We start from the raw sequence: 22368 nt of genomic DNA on the forward strand, positions 1-22368 counted from the left end.
GTTATTTATAATTTTGTTTTTGTGGTATAGCATTTCTGATATAAGTGATTTAAATATTAAACAGATACGATAAGAATATTGTTGTTTTCCGTAGAAAATATGGTAAGAAAATAATATGACATTATGACCTGACCATGTAATAACTAATATTTGACTACATATATAATATATATGTAATGTGTAGGTTAATTTAGACATAAAATAGATATCGAATATAAATTATGTAATTTATATAAATAATAATTTTTGATTGTACATCAATAACTGTATTCAGGAATGGAGTTCTATGCAACATATTAAAAAAATATATTGATACTTTAATCCCCCTCCCCCAAAAAAAAATTGTATGCTTTTTTTATAAATGACAATAAATAATAACTAATTAGTCTTTATTTCTTTAAATTTAGACTTTGAACTATGTAGGCAAGTAACAAATATATACTTTTGTTGTATGGTTTTATTTGGTATATGTTACTGTGTACACATATATTATTATTTATTATGTATATAATGTGACCTATAAATACATTAGCTAAGACAATTATAATGTTCTATGTCTAAGAATAATCAATTTAATATTTAATTTCAAAAAAATAAAAATATATGTAGGTGTATTCAAATAATTGCATGATTTCGTCCCATGTGTGTTACAGTGGACGATTATGCAGTAATGTGGATCAATGGCACCAAAAGTATAATGACGGACTCTTATACTATGACTACAGACCCGAGGGTCAAACCTGGACCACAGTCAGAGACATCTGCAGGATTCCAGGAACACACACTTATCATTGAGCAAGTAACGCGAATGGATTCTGGATCCTACACGTGCAGGATAGCATCAACACCCCCCGTTGAGATAACCCATACCCTGCGTGTCACACGTCAGTACTTATCTGTATATTTTATTACTCTCTCTGTATTGTTGCCGAGCGCCGGTCTGGCGTCGTCTGTGGCGTAGATAAGATTTTTGTTTGGTTTTTCATTTCGGGGGTGAATGGGAATTAATGTGCAAAGTGTGTTGTCGTTGGGACGTCACGTAAGTTATCACCTCTTATATTGCAAGTAATTTTTCAGCGGTTCGACGGGGGGCGTCTAGAAGGTCTACCGACCATTTACAACGCACATCTATGTACCCGGCGCTCGTAGTGATCAATATAGTTATATTTATTATTTTGTGACTGTATTTTAATGTATTGCGTGATGTTATTTTTATACGCAGATCCGGCCAAAGTCCTGTCAGTGCAATCTGTGGGATCCCCTGGGTTTTTGAATAATGGAGCCGCAAAAAAATTAACCGTGAAACAAGGCGAACCACTGCAACTGGTGTGCACCGTGGCAGGATACCCGGAGCCTACGGTGCAATGGACCAAAAAGGTATAATGATTCGAGCTCGTCAACAAATTTACCGGTTTGTTAATATGTTTGTTCTGTGATTTGTCGTGTACAGGCTAAATACCACCAACAATCGCAACAACCGTCTATACCGTCTCTGGATCATGATCAAAAGAACCCGGATTCTGCACCATTGACTCCCTCAACCACGGTCGTTTCGAAGACGAATGAGGTCCGTATCGATTCTGTCGTCGCGTATCGCGATGCAGGTTACTATGAGTGTTCGGCGCACAACAGCATCACCACAGGATCCTCCGCAGCCTCTGTGTCAGGAGGACCCAATGCGGCGGCTGCACATATGGGAATAGAAGTGGAAATCGAATGTAAGTAGTAACTATACATCGATGCGAAAAATTTATTGAAATACTTTTTAAATAAAAAAATATGTATATTTGTTTTAAATATAATAATAATAATACATTATATTGTTTATATTATTTTTTTAAAGCGTTATGTAACATATTATAGCTATTATATTTTGTTTTGAAATATTTATTTTTCATTTATAACAACAATCTAATTAATAATTCCATTTTAAATAACACATATCATGATTGAACAATCACGTGTTCAATTATAATTGAAATTCACGATTCGCGAGATTATCATCATACAAATAAATTTAAATGAACAGGACTATGTGTTAGACGAATAACTCGAAAATAAAAATTAAATCATTCAATGCCAGTAAACACATATTTTAAATATTTGACTCGATAAAAGATTTAAAAACGTGCCCGATACCAACTAAAAAAAATAATTAAATTCTTTGTAACAATATTGTATCTATACAATTATGAATTATGATATTATATATATATATTTAATATTATTTATGCATGTACTTACTTATAACTATCTTCGCTGTACGTTTTGTTTAATCGGTGTCGTTTTCTGATGCAGTCTCGCCCGAAATTGTTGTGCCCCGGCTCGTTGTCAACACCGGTGAAGGTGACGTCGCTCAGATGGCGTGTTCCGTGCACGCATACCCCAAAGTTAAAGTCACGTGGGAAAAGGAAATATTGAACGCGAACGGACCACAGTCATCGGCACCCGTGGTTGCCGAAGGCCCCAACAGCCGGTACGATATTTCCAGGCAATCGATCTCCAGCAGCTCTTTCCAGGCCTTGGTAAACACATCCGCGATACCGGTCGGACCAACTTTCGTACTGAAAGTTAAACAAGTGCAAGGACCGCAAGACTTTGGTCGGTACCGGTGTCGGGCTGAAAACCGTGTTGGTGTCGCTTATTCAGATTACATAACGTTGACCGGTACGTAATATACACTTTCCACTCTTCAGCGTGATATATCTAGTGCGGCGCCCTGGTGTAATCATATTTTCCGCCAAAAATGTGATTTTCATTACCGTGAAATCTATTTCTATACCTATATTATTGAGATGGAGTTTGAAAATCTCTATTCTATCCGTAGTGTTGTTGTTCATCAATGTATATCGGGATTCAGGATAAACTATTAAATACTGAAGATACATTAGAAATAATTGATTTTACGTGTAATAAAACTGTAGGTATGCTAATTATTCAAATTACAATAATATGGTTCGATTTTAGTGCAAACATATTCGGAACAACAAATAATTGTAAATCTTTTCACACACATTTTAATAAACAATTTTATAAATCACATCCACACATTAATACATTTTCAAAATATATTTAAATTTTCACTGCGTATACATTTAAATTAACAGTTACAACTTAGGTATGCAAAAACCTATAATATTTAATCAAATAAACGATTAATTCATACAGCGAACATAAAAATAAAATGATTTTAAGAATAACATTTTTTTTTAAAGATATGTAATAATAAATTATTCGAAATAATAAATAATGAATAATTTATTGTCAGAAATTATTGACTATACGTATAGTATATACTATATATTATTATACACACAGATTTAATAATAATAAATTTAATTTAATTCAAATCAAATTTTTGAACCTTAACACGAAAATGAAATTAAGTCGAACAATTTTTTAGGGGTTAATGAGAACCGCTTCCTATAGTAATGGCTCCTAGATAACTTTAAATGACTCTCAAACTATAATGTAGACAGGTAGGTAGAAATAAATTTGGCGGAAATGAAAATCAAGTTTTTTGGCAATTAAAACTGACGTCTGCAGAGCGCCCATTATTAAATATTATAGTTATCATACCATAGCCGTCATGTTGTACAACGACTGCAGTTGACAAATCGAAAATTGTTTCTTTCCATTACAGGTTCACCGGCCAAGCCTCAATCGTCGTACGTGCACGTCAAAGACAAGGCACCCGAACTGGCATGGACCGTGGACAGTTCGTCGCCGCTACTCAAATACCAGTTGCAGTACAGGCGACAACAGGTTTAATATGCTAATAATATTATATATACGTCATTTTATTTAGATATTATTTTTCGTTGTCGATTATGGTGCCAAACTAAAATTTTATTGCATAAAGTAAAAGATTTCGACAATTACCGCATACCTACCACGTGTTCCTATAAAATATAAATATATCCACATTTACACATAAACACAGTCGTGTTCATAGCGATCGCTTTATCGCTCGGGTTATACATTGGACATCATTGTAGCCGTGTCTAGCATCTAATTTGCAAGGTATTAGGTATAAGGCTTTGAACCTTCCTAGTTACCTATGTTTCAATGCAGCTTGCATAATAGGAGGGGCAGATTAAAAATAAATATACATATAATATATACAGTGACACGAACTAGGCTCATCCCCCTTTAATTCTTTTTAAATCTTAAATCCTAAATTATTCTGATCTTTAAAATATTTAGAAAATACCTACTAAGTATCATATTTTCAAATACTTGTAGGATGTTTTTCACCTGGATTGTCCGTGTAATGGTAGGTACTAACCTGTTATTTCAATGTTGTAAATCGTTAAACGTGATTTTTTTTTTTTTTTTTGAAACTGCTGATACGTTTAAATCCAAATTCTAATGAGTAATTTCGGAGTTACTTAACTTAATGAAGGCATTCTAAAGATAATAGTAGTTTTACATAAATTATAAAACAAAATATATCAATTAAGTGCGTCGTATTACAAATATATAGTATATGAGTAGTCGCAGACTACAATTTTTACAAATTAATATTAATTGTTACAATTTTAAAATCGTCATATTATAGCCCCCATATTATACTCTAAACCTATTATCATGGACTATTAATCTATTACCCTAAGTATTAAGTACTTAAATGAGTTGGATAGTAAGAAATGATGATGTCTCTTAAAGTATTATAATTGTATAAAAAAGAAACGACTATTTCGCTATAATACGCGGCCAACAACCAACGTTTCTTGTATATCTATATATAACACGTGTATGTTATACGTATTTCACAGGATTCAGCTGATTCTTGGGTGGATGTCAAGCCGCAGCCTCAGGTGCAGGTCGCCTCGTCTACTGGCGGCAACTCGGGCGACGAGCGTCGTTACACCATGTCCTATTTATTCGGCGGCGATAGCCAACCACAACAACAGCCGGCCGGAGAATCCATGATCACGCCGATTATCCTGCGACGAGGCACCACGTACGTGGCCCGTCTCAGGGCTGAAAACGTTCACGGCTGGTCTGACTGGTCGTCGGATATCGTGTTTACCGGTATGTATGAAATAATGATGGTGATAAATTAGAACTGAGATTTTTATGCGATATTTGTTCTTACAATTTACAACACCAAGGATAAATATATTTTTAATGCAATTTTGAGATTTTTAAGTCATATTCGCATTTTTCGTAATTTTTTTTTTAGAGAGTTGAAATTTATGAGATTTTGTTATTCGTCCTTGGTATCTTTAGTCCATGTATTTATTATCGTTTCTTAGTAATTATGAAACGCAAAAATAATACACATAGTACTTGACGAATCACTTTGATTACCGACTCAGGACTTTTGAATTGAAAAAACTCAAATCGAATGTCCGCAGGATTTTCCAAAATATTTTCTTGTCACCTTATTGATACATCTGCAGCATATAATCACAGCTATCGTTTTATTTTTGCACGCACTATAGTTTTGTGCTATTCACATTTTGCGTTTATTGCAAAATACTTTGATATCCTGTGTTATTATTAAATGTTCCTTGTATTACCCGGGCTCATGTCAAAATATCCCAATCTATAATAATATACTATAGGTTTAAAAATCTTGATAGATCGATATTGCTTTCACAGTTTAAAGTCATCGATTACTTTAACTACTCTGACGTTACATACATGGCGATAAAATAATATCGTTCTTTTAAAATTTGAAGGTTTATTTTATACAGATTTTATTTATATCTCATATTTATTATATATAGTTCAACTTATAATTTAAAATAAATTGAACTTTCATAAAATTTGATTGAATTGAATAGTAATTCTACATATTATTTATTTTATGAATAAATATTAATAATCCTATTTTTACTTCATACGTTTCATATTACAGTTTCAATTGTTAAACGTTTTTAATCCTTTTTAACTCCTTGATTCTTATGCACTGCACTACCACACATACACACACACATACACGCTTTGCATTTATTTTTACATTTGGATGTTAAAAACTATAATAGCTATAGATTAAGTCAATTAATATGTAAAAACTTAACTCAAAGACCTACCTACTGAATAAAACTTTTAAGATCCGAAAGGAATATTAATGGAAAATTAAAATCACGAAAGCAAAGTCAATTGTCCGGGAATGTATTAGAATAGATAACGCGATGGTGAAACGATAACAGTGCAAACACGCTATGTGGCGTCGAATAAAACTTAAATGTTTACATACATTTTCATCGAGTCATTATCCATTGAACTTATTACAAGACAAAAATAATTCTACGGTCGTAAATCCATACTTGAGCTACTCACCGAATTATTGGTGCCAAAATGCATGTCATTTAATTTCCGAGTTATTTTCGAAATCATTTGTTGTTTTTATTGTTAGGTATCCAAGTATTGACGAAATTTATTTTTAGATGTAGGAGATTTAATTTGATTTACAACTGTTATGAATAAAACAAATAATATTATTATACTATTCGAATATCATACGAATAAAAACAAAAAATAAAAATACATTTATGTATTTAACATTGGTCCGTTTTGCCATTAGCTCTATCGTATTTCTAGAGAGATTATTTTAAAACGCCACGCATCCTAACTCTATTTTACCTTTATTATTATTTAACAAAACTGCACGGATTTGGTTCACGCTCGACACACTTGTTTCTAGGTGGATTAAACGACGATCAAGATGCCAACGAGATTACTCAGTACGATGGACATCAACATAACGACAATATTTCGAGTAAGTAAACTAATGCACACTAGTGCACTACCTTATCTACACCGTAGTCTGTAAAGAAATTTTAAAAAGCTACAACATTGCTTAAGTTATTATTATTTGTTTATTTGCATGATGCGAGAGCACTTCGCGCTTCACTTAGGTTACGGTCTTAACCCTTGACTCTTGAGTTAATCGGTACTGGCTATTTATTTTTACCGGAACACACAGGTATCAGTTTCTTGAAATATTCCTTTTGTGGTAGAACTTCTGAAAACAAATTAGGATTCGTCACGCAGTTTACTCGATATGGATATCTTCGTAATTATCAACACCGTCAAAACCTTATAAAGCATCTAAATTTGATCACACGAATTTCAATGAAAAAAAAAATGATCGCATAAACAAGCGATAAAATCGATTTTGTTACGTAGATATAAGTATGTTACATTGGATAATTTAAATGCATTTTCAAATTTTTTTATTCGAATTTTTCGAGACAATTAAAAAAAAGTACAAAATTCAACAAAAAGTTATACTTCCTTATACTATGTGGTGGTTTTATACGACACATCAATAATAGTTTATTTAACTCGCACTTATATACAGTATTGGATTTCTTAAAAACGGCTGGTATGCGATAAATTCCTGTGTAATGTTTACTTCGTAATTATTTGGCATTTGCTACAATAGTTGTTTGAGTTGGTGCCACCACCTGACATACACGAAAAATGTTGCGTGCTTATCTCGCTGTTGCACTAAAGTAGGTGATAGGGTAAAGATCGTTTATCATTAAAATTCTTATATCGTATAGGAAGATTTCTATTCTTTACCATGGCAAAGCACTGCAGGACGCATATAACAGGTCAATTACATAAATTCGATTGTCAACGCGTATAACATATTTGTGACTTTACAAAAAGTTTTGCTATTGTTATCGAATATTTTTTTTTAATATATCAAACAAGCATTGATATATTATATATTTAAGACACCCCTCCTTGTATTTGTTATGTCTGAGATATATTTTTATTCTTATTAACTATTATACATTATTCTTTGTTATGTATAATATTGATTTATATTATAATTAATTATAAACCTATCTTTGTACAACTCTTGGTTAAAAGAGGTATAAATTGTCATATTAAGATGATACCAAAATACCATTAGTCTTTTCTCTGACCCAAGCGCAACATGGAAAATTTGCATTCAGCAGAAGCCATCTTGTATCGTTAACTTTATTATTAGAGTGAATTTATACTATATACTATTGTACGTAACGCTATCAAACTTAAAATAAAAACATTATCAATGCTTTTAACTTTTTAAGTTAGCATTTGAGGATATTTCAATTTAATGCAAGTTATGATTATGTTAAATATTAAAATTGAAAAATTGAATAGTGCAATGTACAAACATAGATTATGTTTTCTTCTTTAAGTTTGATGGTATACAAATTCACGCTAATATTAGAGCTAACAACCAAAAATTGGTTCTATTGAACGTGAATATGTCATGTTACGTATGGATCAGAGAAAAAACAAATAGTGCGGTACCACTGCAATTCGCATAATATTATGATCATGAATTTAATAATCTTAGAACGCCGATCGAGTTTAAGGGGTTATAAATAGGCAATTGTGTGTTGTTTTGCGTGGTATTTACTATGCACGTTTACGTGAAAAAATTCATTAAATTGATTAGTTTTTAATATAATGAATAAATAAGATAATGGATTACGGTTTATAAGTCATGTAATATGAGATATGGTTCCTAGAAACAAACCCACAAGATTATAATGTTATATTGGTGAAATACATAGACGATGAGATTAAATTGTATTAACTACAATTATATATTTGATTACAAGAAGGTGTTACTAATTGTTTTGCATAAAAAATTGATGGACAGCTTCGATGTAATCATATCATGATAAACATTTTAAAATACTAGATTTAGCTTTGACGTTGATTTCTGTGTAACTGATTAGTGATTAATTGTGTTTAAAGTACAAAATATTTATATCTACTATGAGTTTAAAGTATTTAAACTAATACCTATATATTTCGACAGGATTATGTGGCAACAATTACAAAGTCCACTAAATACTTGATTCCAAAACTACTATTCAAAATTTTGCACCATACTTAGCCACATCAATGAACTTTCTCTAATAAATATTTTTTAAATATGATTTTTAAAATTATTATCGAGTATCTATTGTAGAGACTATTTATTTTTACTTAAAGTATTTATTGATACACCGTATTGATATTTGATTCTCTTAAATTTAAAATGTCTACAAATTATAAAAATGTAACAATATTTATTACTCTCTTCCTTCCCACATATACCTAATTATAAGATAATCGTTTTTAGTAGTGTATAATGTATTGGCAGATAAATAACGATTTTTGTCTATTACAAAAATCAAATTTTCATTAACTTTTTAAATAAATACGTTGAAAAAAATACATAATAGTTTTAAACCTCAAAAATTACAGTACACACGTTTACGTTTAAATATGTATAAAGGCATACAGCTAAAAAAAAATATTTGATGTATTTAATTAATAAGCGATTGGTGTAATATTGACTGTTTGCCGTTTTTTGCAATTGTGACATGATGACAGAATTTATAGCTGTGCAAATATTTATCATGACGAGCGTTGATAAAAAAAACAAAATTATACGTAGTACGTACCCACAATTAATAGGATAACAAAATATATGATTTATTTTTTATTTGGTTCTCATGACTTAATTGATAACATACCACGATATAAAACGCAATTATTCATATTATTACAATAATCTGTTACCAACAGTGACACAGCTGCAGTTAAAGCCCTTGCAGGGACGTTTCCTCCCACAACAGCCTTTTTTTTGTTCTAATCACTTATCGGGGTTCCCGTTAAGTAATTATTTCAGTTATTGATTAGGTTTTAGTACCACATTGCCATTTTCTAGTTTTATGACTATCACACACCAATTCCCCACATAATATAGTTGACATACGAGTAGTATGTATGATCAATTGAACACAAACAAAAGAAGTCGTTAAAAACGACATGTTTAACAACATTTAATCTACTTTTTTTATGAAGCATCAAATGAATGTGCGTTGTACATCAATTAAAGTTTTTTTACTGTGATTGTATAGTTTTGTTTGTGTTTTATGTTTTTCAATTACTTATGAATAAGGTCCAGAAAATTCATGCACTATAATCCATTGAAATATACTCTTATTTTTGCTGATTGATAATTAAAAATATTATTTTATTATATAAATTTAAAAATTTAATTAAATTTTAAATTGAAACTTAAAATAATATAAATTATATTATAATGACTGAGTTTTATCAACTATTACATTCATAATTAAAGATTTCGATTGGTGGTACGCCGTTTAGTATAAAATATATGAGTAATTTTTTTAATTTTATTTATTGATTGTCCTAATAATAAGTGATTTATGTTGACAATTATTATATAATATTTGGCTCTAATATACAGTTAATGATAAACGATTTGAATAATATGTAAATAAATAAAAAGTACGTATGTGGGTGTATTGATCTGTTATACAATAGATAGGTGTCGAATGGGTCAATATTATGGGTGTGTTAAATATAAATTCAATGATAAAACATTATTCATCGTAAACGAAAAACGTTTCTAAGAGGAGATGGTCTGTTATACTATATATCACTATGTATATTTTGTGATATAGCTATTTAAGTCATTAATTTTACTTTTGATATTACAGTAGGATGATAACATTTTTCTGGAAATAATGCATTTATAATATCATTAATATTTAATTATTATAATAATAAATATGTTCTTATATTATATTATATCAATGTATACAACTCAACATTTAATAACATCTTCGATAAATACCGTAAAACATTATAATAGAATAAAATTATAGAATAAATAGATAATTATATCTAAAAAGAAATCAAAAATAGTAAAATTCATAATAATACTATATTCGCAAAAGTTTTAAGTTTCCACAAATAATGATTTTATATTGTAACAAAATAATTAACAGTATTATTTATCTTTAAAAAAGTGATTTCGTCTAAATTTGAATTTAAAATGTCTTTAAAATATAATTGTCATTATAATACAAACAATGGCCCCGCTTGTATTTGTATCATTTAAATTTTTTACTGATTTTTTAACTTTTGGACTATTCAGTAAAAATAATCAAATTCATGAACTTTCGGGCCCTACATTTACTCTTCGTATGTTAAATATATCCTTAAGCTTGGTCTAAAATATTTGAATTAGTTATTAATATATATCTGATTTTCCAGGATTTTACTTTTTACTCTAAATTATTAGGTCGTTTTACTTTTAAACTTGATAAAGACTTTCTTAGTTTTAATTAGCTGTCTTTTCAAATATCTATATATATACATAAATATACTTCATCAACATTTAATAAAATGTCCAACTAAATAAATACCTATAGTAAAATTATTCAGTTTTCACGGAACATCATTTATACGATGCACTTGGTCGTTATGTATATAATTCATGAAAATTTAATCTATCTACCAATATAGGGGTGACGCGTGCTATAATACAATGAATTTTATTCAAAACCATTTTTTTGGGCAATGCATTTTCAAAATGGTGTTTTTATTTAATAATATACATTCATTGATATAGGTACAACTAACACGGAAAATGCACATTAGTTAAATTGCATACGACACGATACTTCGTTGGCCCGAGGATAAAGTCATATGAAAAATTAAAATGCATTAATTCTGACCAAAATATGCACGTTTGAAAAATTTAAAATATATATTAGACAAATAGTATAATTTATATAATTCTACTAAAATAATAATTATTTCATAATCTATTCGTCCTGAAATATATTGAGCTGTTCATTATGTATACAGCTATAGTTAGTTTGTTTTAAATTTCTCGAAACTCGAACTATCATCTAGGCTACTGTCATCAAATTTGTGTATGAAAATAACGGTGTTAAAAATAATTATTTTATATTAAAAACCTATAAATTATAGCTATAAAAAATAAACAAAATATGTCAAAAAAACCAAAATTACACAATTTAAGTTGTGAAGTCGTTAAAATGTTTGCCAACATTTTACTAATAACAACGACCAATGATCATTATTTTGTGTTATAAATTAATGTTTGACGATAATATTTCAATTACCAAATTACAATCAATGTTATACTGTTATAATACATGTATCACACTCACGCTCACGTCAACTTTATTTATAGGTATACCTGAAACAGTAGCTTAACCAATACATCGGTAGTTAAAAATAATTAATTTAATAGTAATGTATATATCTAAACATATAGATATAGGATTTTTATCACGACTATAAAATACGACTCATCATTGTTACTCGTTATCTTGGATACGTGTGGATATCATAGATAATAAAAGAATGGATAGGCCATCAGGCCTTATCGCACGGGCAAGAACATTATTTTACTTTGAGGTTACAAGGGGTTTTATCTATTATCAAAATATCAAAATTGCAGCAATATTTATATATATATATAGCTATATAAATAAATGATAATACCCTTTGCTAAAGTGAGAGCACTATATAAAAGCAGTCTGTCTCTCATCCACATTCCGGCCCGCAAACCCCTATGTTGTTAATATAGGAATGGCCTATCCATTCTTTTATTATCTATGGTGGATATAGGTGTATAATATATGTTTTAAGTATATAAATACTATATGGAATTACTTGACCGACTTTAACACACTGTTTGTATTTGCAGAAGCTTCCGTCGCAGGCACAAGCGACGCATCGGGTCTGCAGCAGTACTCTGCCTTGGTCACCTCCATCGTGTTGGCCATCGCCACTGTGGCCGTCACCGCGGCTTCTGTCAGCTGTTAGACCGTCGCCGGTCCAGCAGTCTGCAGGGAACGCCGTCGCCGTCGTCGCCGAACGTGTACCTCCATCGTCACAACGTCAACAACGGCTGCGAAAATCACCAAGGAAAAAAATTTATATTTATTATTATATATTATTAAATTTATTACTAAACACAACAACGACACCATAATATTATAGGCGCACCGACCCGCTACCGACGTGCGCCTAATACTCTCTTTCTCTCACACTATCTCTCTCTCTCTCTCTCTTCAAAAATATTTGCGGTCACCGGACAACGGGAGGGGGGCGTAAGTAAATTCAAAACAATTATACATACTTAATGAAACCAAAGACAGACACGATGACGCCTCTACTATATTGCAGTAATGATAACCACCATATATATATATTATATTATAACATTAAATTGTTGTCGTTATAATAATTATTATTATCGCCGCTTATTATTATTTTTACATTTCATTATTACTATAAAACGCGATGGATGCACGACTGTTTTACGCGCCTCGACTTATACGATGTAATACAATATATATATATATTATATACCGCTATATAATCATAGACATAGGTAGATTATTTATAATTGATTAGGTTTATTTAAACATATAATTTAACGCGTATTATTACTACGACGTCGTGCGCTTAAAAATGACTTAGCCGCCGCCGTCCCGCGTACTCGTCGTACCGCCGCCGTGATCAATGCCGCCGTCGGAGCTTTTTGATTTTTATTTCGATCGCCCGTCGTCTGTAATTTACTTTTTTACGCGCGAGCATCGTCCACTCGCAATTTCGATGTCATCATTATTTTTTATTATTATTTTTACTGTACAGTCACACGTACCACGATATGATATTATATTATTGTCGCCACACACCATCGCGCGGGTAATAGGAATCGCGCACGCTTATTGCGAACGTGTCACGTCTCCGGTGTCCTATACTGCAGGACATTTTTAGAAACGTCATCATTATACGCTATAGCATGACAATATAATGCTAATAATAATAACACGTCCGATGTGTAGGTACCTACGTACTTGGGTAGTATTATTTATATTATTTAATACACATATAGGTACGCGTGCACGTCGTTCGTAGATTTTAACGAGCGTTATTTGTTTTCTCGTATAATATACGTCGTATAGGTATACGATGACACGCGTGACCTGTGTACACACGCGACCCGTCGTCATAAACGCGGGTCGTCGAAAAAACGGTTTTTTTCTCGTATGTTTTTTACCCCTAAAAAAATTGTACTCCCATCGCGCGAGCTCCATCGTAATCGCGGCGGCAACGCGTTTTTCATTTTTATTTTTTTATTATTATTATTACTATTTTTTTTTTTCAAAAATTCATTAGATATAGACCATCTATATATACATATATATATATTATATTATCTTCCACCCGTGTGTCTGTAACGATATTTTATTATACGTGTTGTACATAAAAAATATAAGAAGGGGACGACGCTTTTGTTATTATTATTATTATTATTATTATAATGATTTTTTTTCGTACATTATTATTATTATTATTAATTATTAATATTATTAGAATAATATGGTTTATAGAGCCGCTACGAGCGCCTATTATGCACCTAATTTATATAAATATAAATAATATTATACATCATTATATTATAGTAATAGTGCCGAGATCGAATTTTTTTTTACTACAATGTTTAGACTGCTGCAACAAATTAAAAATTGCATGTACTATTTTATACATGGACAAATGTAGAAATCGAGCTTATATAATACAATATACATTAGTTATAATATTACGAGATAATCAAAATATAATACAAACAGTTATTATTATATTTTTTATAACATTATATTTATATGTGTTTATGTACATTGTGTATCCACTTATATGTGTAATACATTAATTATATATACTATACAATATATAGATATATAGATACATTATAACGCTAGTTTTTTTTTTTTTGCTTTTGTGTGTATTTATTATTATTTTATTTTTATTTGTATAAGATTTACGATGGCAACTATTCTCTTAATTAATTATATATTTTTACTATTTGACTAAAATACACATATGCATAGAATGCGAGCTTGTTATACGTGTGTACTTAAATAATTCATTTGTGCGACCGCTCGATTTTTTTTATTATTATTATAATTATTAATATTACGTATATTAATATAAAATGCCGCTATGAAATTAATACAATAATTATTATGATATTAATATTTGTAGCCCCTCTCAGTGTCTGCAGTCTACTTTTATTATACTACACAATACATGAAATAAAATCAAATTTAAATATAATTATATTATTAAAAATATTTTTCAAATGTAATTATTTGTATGAATTCAAATCCCTCGATTAAACGATTATGGAAACATAGATACCTAGTCAGTGTGGAGATGTATGGCGCATATAGTTAAATCAAACTGTGTTTGTGTACACTGTACTAAATACTAATACTGTTTCAAAGTGGCGATAATGGATGGTATACTATGTGGTCAAAAGATATTATTATGCCCTAAGAAATGCCACTGAATGAACGGTCGTACAAGCATAATGTGTGATATCTTCTCAACGTATATAACATGCCAACTGTTACCCAGAGGTTGGTCGTAATCAAAAAATAAAGACAATATGAGGATATACTATTGCGATGCTACCACAGCGAACAGTTCGTTCGTACAATCTCAGTCATCTCAGTACATGGCGATGGATATGGAATCACGGTGCTCGTTGTTCTTATAGGAACTTTAATCAACCGGACATAGGATAAAATCTAGGCAGACACATTGACCACGAACTTCTACTTCTCTTGAATATATCACATGGCTCATATTGTTATGTATACACGGTTGTTGTGGCTGCAAAACTTCAAATCTGAGAGGCGAGAGATAATAAAAACATGGTTTATCGAAGCTAAGAATTTAGACAATTTTGGCTAGTTGAATCACAACTAAATTTACAAGATAAGGTGGTTATGAAATTAGAGTTTTAGACTAAACTGCGGACAGTATAAATATTTGATAACTTAAACGAGTCGAATCATTTTATATAGATAAAACAAATGAAAAAATTGTATTTTAAACTGTACCCGGAACATACATAATATTAAACTATTTAACTGCATATTTTACGTAGATAGCAAAGAGCTATAAATTAAAATTGCTAAAAAGTACCTACTTAATAAAGATAAAATAGAGATTTTATAATTTAAAATATTAGATTTGATATTGTATAATGTATATATACAATTTTATGTTCAGAGATAAATTTCAAATTACTTATCTTAACACCATTGTATTTAACTAATTGTTCAAGATTTGGTTAAGTTATGTAACTAACTTGTTAATATTGTAAAAAATGTATATTTAAAGTATCAAACAAATTAATTTGATAATAAGACCTATATTAATTGTGTTTACAATAATTTCTTAACTTATAAAGCTAAAGCACAATATAAAAAATTAAACGATGTTATCAACTTAACAAGTAAAGAATAGTTTCAAATATTATATAAAAATCCCAATTTTCAACTATTTTATTAATATTGTCAGATAGTTAGATAAGTACAACTGTACACAACTAATGATATACCTATTATAAAATATAAAGTTATAGTATTTAATATTAGTTTTTATAGAGTTAATTTTCAAGTTAATATAACATTCATTGTTGTTGGATTTTTGTTTTTAATTTCGAATACCGTAACTATCAAATACACTTGATTCAAAAATTTAAATATAAGTTGTTGAAATATTAGCTATGTCTGTCACCACTGTCAGTCAGTATCTAAAAAAACATTTATGGAGTTATTTACTTGTAGATTCGAAAATTGTAGCACATATATGTTCTATTCGTCGGCGGCATCGACATACATCATCATAACATATTTTTAAATGTGTACGATTGACTAAATTTACAAATATAATTAATACATTTTAATCAGTCTAACTTGATAACTGCAGGTTCGTCCACTGTTCTGGTTTTAACGGTTCTTCTCAAATAACAGGCAAACTTTTTTTTTGCTTGTTTTTTAGTTACATGATCATAGGCACAAGACAAGAGTTATACGTCTAAAACAAACAACCAAAATATATCATAAATTATATTATCTATGTTTATAGTTACTAATCTTATTTTTACTTGATAAAAAATAAACACCCGTAATATTAGATAGATAGATGATACAAATTACATTTATTATAGGTACAACGTATAACAAGTGGACTAAACTATTTGAAATAGAAATCGTGAAGACAAAAAACTTAATGCTGTAGAAATGGCACTTTTTAATATTATTAAAATTTATATGATTATATTAATGATTATTTATGATTTTATGTGATTATATTTTAATTTTTTAATTCGATCTATAAGCTAATTGATTTTTTTTAAAAAAACACCATAGACGAATTTTCAATATTAATTATGTTTATTTAAAGTATGAATATAATTATGTTATTGGAACAAAACGATTTTTTATACTACAATGAGGTATAGTTGAGCATTCAAAATCTTTTGAAATGAGGCTGAACTAACTTAATTTCTTAATAAATAAATCTGATATCATTATTCATATTTAAATTTATGTCATGTATCTATTTATTATTCTTATCTTATACTAAAACATCTAAAACGTTATTTTTTAGGTACACAATATATTATTAATTATTATGAATATGCATTAATAAACGTGTAGGTATACGGATCACATTATCTGAACGTAGGTATATAATAAAGTAAGTGTATTTTATAAATCTTATCATTGATTATATTATAATGAAGCTTTTTAATATACGATCAAATGATCTTATCATTAATTGTAAAATGATGCTTAATATTAAGGGTCTTACTTTTTTATCTGAAGTTTTATTATCCATGTAGGAACATTATACTTAGGTAGGTACTTAGATTGTCCATCTATAAATAGTCATACGTCGAGTCTATGACATTTGTTTTTTAATTAGAAATAATAAAACATTATATGACATACCTATGTTCAATTCCAAAGAGAATGTTATTATTACATTGCATTACAAAACTTAAATTTAATTAGTTTTTGTTTTTAATTATTTTTACCATTAACCACATGGTCTATGAACATATTTAATTATAACTCATTTTTGCAATTATTTATCCATGACCCATGTGTTATAAGAGGTATGTATTTTCTTGTAGGTATTTATTGATGAATATTATTATTAAACTGAATAACAGAAAGTTACGATTCACACGTTTTTAATTAAATAAGATTTTTCTTTATTCAAAAATTTACCACCGTCTGTTGTTTAGTATACCTTCTATTTTTTAAACAAATTTTTGCAAAACGAATTCTGTGTGCGATTTAACGAAATTACATTTATTTCTTCATTTAGTTAAAGATTTTACAAACTTATTGATAACTGAGAAAAACATTATAGAAATTTTAGACTTATTTTGTATAGGTAATCGTAATATGTTTTAAAACATTTTTAACAAGTTATTTATACTCTACAGCAAAATTATTATCACCTTACAAAAAAAAACAGCCCATATCGGCAATATCTGATTTCAATCACATTCGAATGACGGATAAAGTTACACTTAAAATTGTATACACAGTATTATATTATTAAGATATTTATTATTTGTTGATTTTAGGTGAACTATAATGGCACGTATTTTGCTTGATAAAAATAAGAATAACAATATTTTATCGAATCAATTTAAAATCACGTTTGAATCCTTATAAAACATAATATTGATAATGCGTTATTAGTTTAATCGTGATAAATAACCAATAATAGCTAATAGGCCTCTGATGTACTGCAGTAATATATTGTACCTTTAACTACCATTCATAATTATATTTATTTACCTATTACAATAATTTAAAAATATGTAATATGTAAACTTTACAGTAAAGTCATATTATTTTGTTCATGTTGCAATTTAATATATTTTATGTTATTACAATATTTCATTTTATAATCAATTAAAGGTAATCACTAATCTAATTTATGTGTTTTCATTATATACCTAAACTGCCGCGGTCGCATTGATCTACCAATTATAATTTATTTACACACAATTAAATTAAATACATCGATAGTAGAACATACATATGTACTTCTATGTAGCGTTAGTAATTTAATAATTTTTTCAACACCTTTTGCATTTTTTTCCTCTTACTTGTATCCATCAATAGGTCTACTTATCTTTATTATTTTAACAATTTCTAACCTATCAAAAATCTGTTTTATGGTTATACATAAAGACATAAAAAAATATTCGTGCTTTGTTGCCTTGTTCAGAGTAAAATGAGTAAAATTGTTGATTCAAGAAAAACATTTTATTTTATATATAAAACAAATAAGAATTGTCTTCAAAATACATTTTCCAAAAGACACTATATATTGCTTACTTCAATATTGTAGTTGTCAAAATTAGATAACCATCAATTAGTACATTTTCATATTACTATTACATAATATTATTATACGGTGTAGGGAATATTAAATATATAGGTACTTATAATATTTATTACCCAGTACTCAGATTAGGAATAGGAGCCGGGTAGATTTTATTTGTTACAATAATCAATAACCATATTATATATATATACATATATAATTATGCAAATGTATGTCATTTACGACTATTGTCAAGGTGTTTCATAAAAAAAATATAGTCCCTCTCGCCCCTCGACCGCACACCACCTATAGCTATTAAGGTCACGATTACATAGGTCAGTTGCGTAACTATTTGAAAAAAAAAGGCATCTATATTAGAGGTAGGTACCGAAAGTGAATATGCGTGAGCTTGTATTGTTCATTGGTGCTGAAATTAAAAATCTGAGTTTGACACGTTACGAATAATACTCATTAGGAATCATTAGTGGAATGGATGTATAAATTATATACGTATTAAACAATAGTAGCTACTTACAAAGTACAAGATTCATATATATATTTTATTGTCATTTTCTTTTAATTTAGTGCATCATCAGTACCTACAGTATAATTTATATTATTACGATAAATTGTTGTTTTTTAGGTATATAATGACATGTGTTACCTGTATTTTATATATTTAGATTTTAATGAGGTGTGTCGTGTCATAAAACTCGTTTCGAACCACTGATCCTTATTATATAAACGAATTAAAATACTTTGAGGGCATAAAACGTACGAGTACCCTAGCAAATAGAATATACTTTCCCATAATATATTTTATATTTCAGTAAACTACGTGGTTAGGTGCCTATAAAATGTATTAATAAATATATATCTAAATAATAAAACGTAGAGAATTATTAAAGTACTATTATGTCCGTTGTTCATTGCTGTGTATCAGTCGCGTGAGTTTCGTTGTTATGGGTACCTAACTACCAATAATTTTACCAATATTGTTGGTTTTATAAAACAAATAGTAAACTATTTTCGGATTAAAGTATTGCGGTATTATTGTGTTGTTAATAATTATTAATGATATATACGCTGTTTTATTGAAATAAAAATACTTTATATTCTAAAAAACCATTAATTACGTATCTATACAAATACGAGTATAGGTATATGTACATTAATCAGTATTAATCTAGCAATGCGAGAATGTTTGATATTTTAATCGTTTTACTGTTTATTATCAGTGTCATTGAATACGCATTAAGCGACTGTACAGCTTATACTCGATGGTTTTATCTATTTGATCAGAGAATAATATAATAAGCACTTAAGTGCGCATTTTAATTTAAAATTTAGAAATATATCTATTTGCCACGTATAGAGAAACCGATAACAGAAAATTGGTGCGAAGAAAAAATCGTATTTTTATCAATTTTTAGTTGTGCATTTGTATAGGTAGGTACATTATGCCTATGCGATGGTTAAATCACACGGTAGGTTCGCTAATTCGCTATAAAGCCCTAAAAATATATGAAACCTTTAACCTTCACCTCAATGATCATTTAAAAATTTAAAATGTGCTGAATCTTCCAGCACTATTGCTCTAATCATTTTAGGATTATATTTTATATTTTATTTTATTTTATTATTGTTACTACGAATATGTGATCGTCGTTTTACAGTTTATAATAACATAACGTAAGTAGGTACCTAGTTATATTTTCTATAAAAACCACATAAATATTATATAAATCATCTAGTAAACAATATTTAAATTTTAATTATACACCTAGTTCCCACATACTTCAAAATCGTCACTTCTATAATATCACATTTAATATAGTACTTAAAAATTTTAATCATCGAATGTAATTAACGCTTTATCAAATATTTACTTAGATATTAGTTAAAGCGTGAGCACTGTGGCGTGTTATGATTTTTCATATCTAGGGCATGATTTATATGCCAACCAGGCGTATGAGCTAAATAGCCCCCACCTAAATAAATTATAATTTTGGCAATACGTATTTACTTTTGTTTATGAATTATAATAAAAATTAATACTATTATATTATTTATGCTCATAAAACCTGTACTCTTTTTACTCTTTTCAATAATTAATTGCGTGGTATAATATACTATACACATGTTTTAATTTACGACTGTTGCCAAATCCATCGTATGTTAGTCGGTAGATTTAAATAAATTTATTATATATCATTTATCAGTAGGTAACCCAAATTTAAACAGACTTTACATATTATATTATAATGTATATTCAAAAGAAAATGCGAGTTTATTAAATCACGCTGACAACTTTAAATGAATAAGACTATAATTATAATACTAGAGGTACCATTCTGAACGATATTTAAATCAAATACGATTTAATAATTGTAGAATTTTTATGTTTTAAAACAATGTTAAATTCTGGCTGTGAAAATTAACGTTACCACAGTTTTTCATTATTCAGGAAAAACAGTTTTCCTTAATGGGGCCCCTTCAAATCATATTGCTCTGATGAACCAAACATTTAACTATTAGAATAATACTAAATTCGTATATTAGGTAGATATTCAATATTCTGCAATCAAAACGACTAATAAATGCAAATTAAAAAAAAAAAAAAATTAAGTTACATAATTTTATAAATTTAAAAAGTGAATTGCCATAATAATATTATATATTACAATTTACAAGAATATAATGTTATACAATCGTCAAATGAAAACGTTTTTTACTTAAATATTATAACTTTCGGTTTGTAATTCATCAACGCTTTCAAAATACGTTCTATGTAATATCTGCATTTAAATTACGTGTCCTAATTTTTATTCACACGACTTGTAAACTGGGTTTATTCCGTTCGTGAGCGTATTATAATATATATATATATATGATATCCTACATATTATATAAATGTATTTTAACAACATTTTTCAAAATGTATCAGCGGCGCAATAAGTTTACTGAACACAATATTATTATAATATGTTATATGCCATATGGACTGCAGCCCACTAGCAGTTGCCGCTGGTACGAAAAATACAATATTACCGGTCGAGTTGTATATACCTACATACGAAAAAAATAAATACCTAGCAATTATTAAGATAAACGATAATAATAATATTACAATTATAACTGTGAATCACCGTATTTAGATGAGGAGGTGGGTACTCGTATACGCACATTAGTCATAACATGTATATATTATAATATTATATTATTGTGTAGGTACATTATATACCTATACTATGGACGGGCGGGGGACACGACGGGAGCGGCAGCGGTCTTCGCGAATTAGTCATGTCGTTACATCCGTTAGACGGTTTTGTTTCTCGACAACGGTTC

The 22368-nt window shown here is 28.9% G+C and overlaps 1 protein-coding gene across 4 annotated transcripts in view; it reads left to right on the plus strand.

Annotated features, from left to right (window-relative positions):
- LOC114129329 (neural cell adhesion molecule 1-like) overlaps nt 1-14945 on the plus strand; it is a 58937-nt gene extending 43992 nt beyond the window's left edge. For 3 of the 4 annotated variants that reach the window (XM_050205765.1, XM_050205764.1, XM_027994031.2), the window contains exons 4-11: nt 654-884; nt 1223-1377; nt 1451-1718; nt 2299-2667; nt 3644-3765; nt 4779-5037; nt 6659-6733; nt 12509-14945. In XM_050205765.1, the coding sequence (XP_050061722.1) occupies nt 654-884; nt 1223-1377; nt 1451-1718; nt 2299-2667; nt 3644-3765; nt 4779-5037; nt 6659-6733; nt 12509-12627 (1598 nt within the window). In that variant the 3' untranslated portion in view covers nt 12628-14945. The remainder of the gene's footprint in view (nt 1-653; nt 885-1222; nt 1378-1450; nt 1719-2298; nt 2668-3643; nt 3766-4778; nt 5038-6658; nt 6734-12508) is intronic. The other variant, XM_027994032.2, reaches the window with a different exon arrangement.
- Nucleotides 14946-22368: the final 7423 nt, after the last annotated feature.

The sequence above is a fragment of the Aphis gossypii genome, chromosome X (assembly GCF_020184175.1).
Source record: "Aphis gossypii isolate Hap1 chromosome X, ASM2018417v2, whole genome shotgun sequence".
Classification (NCBI taxonomy): Eukaryota; Metazoa; Arthropoda; class Insecta; order Hemiptera; family Aphididae; genus Aphis; species Aphis gossypii.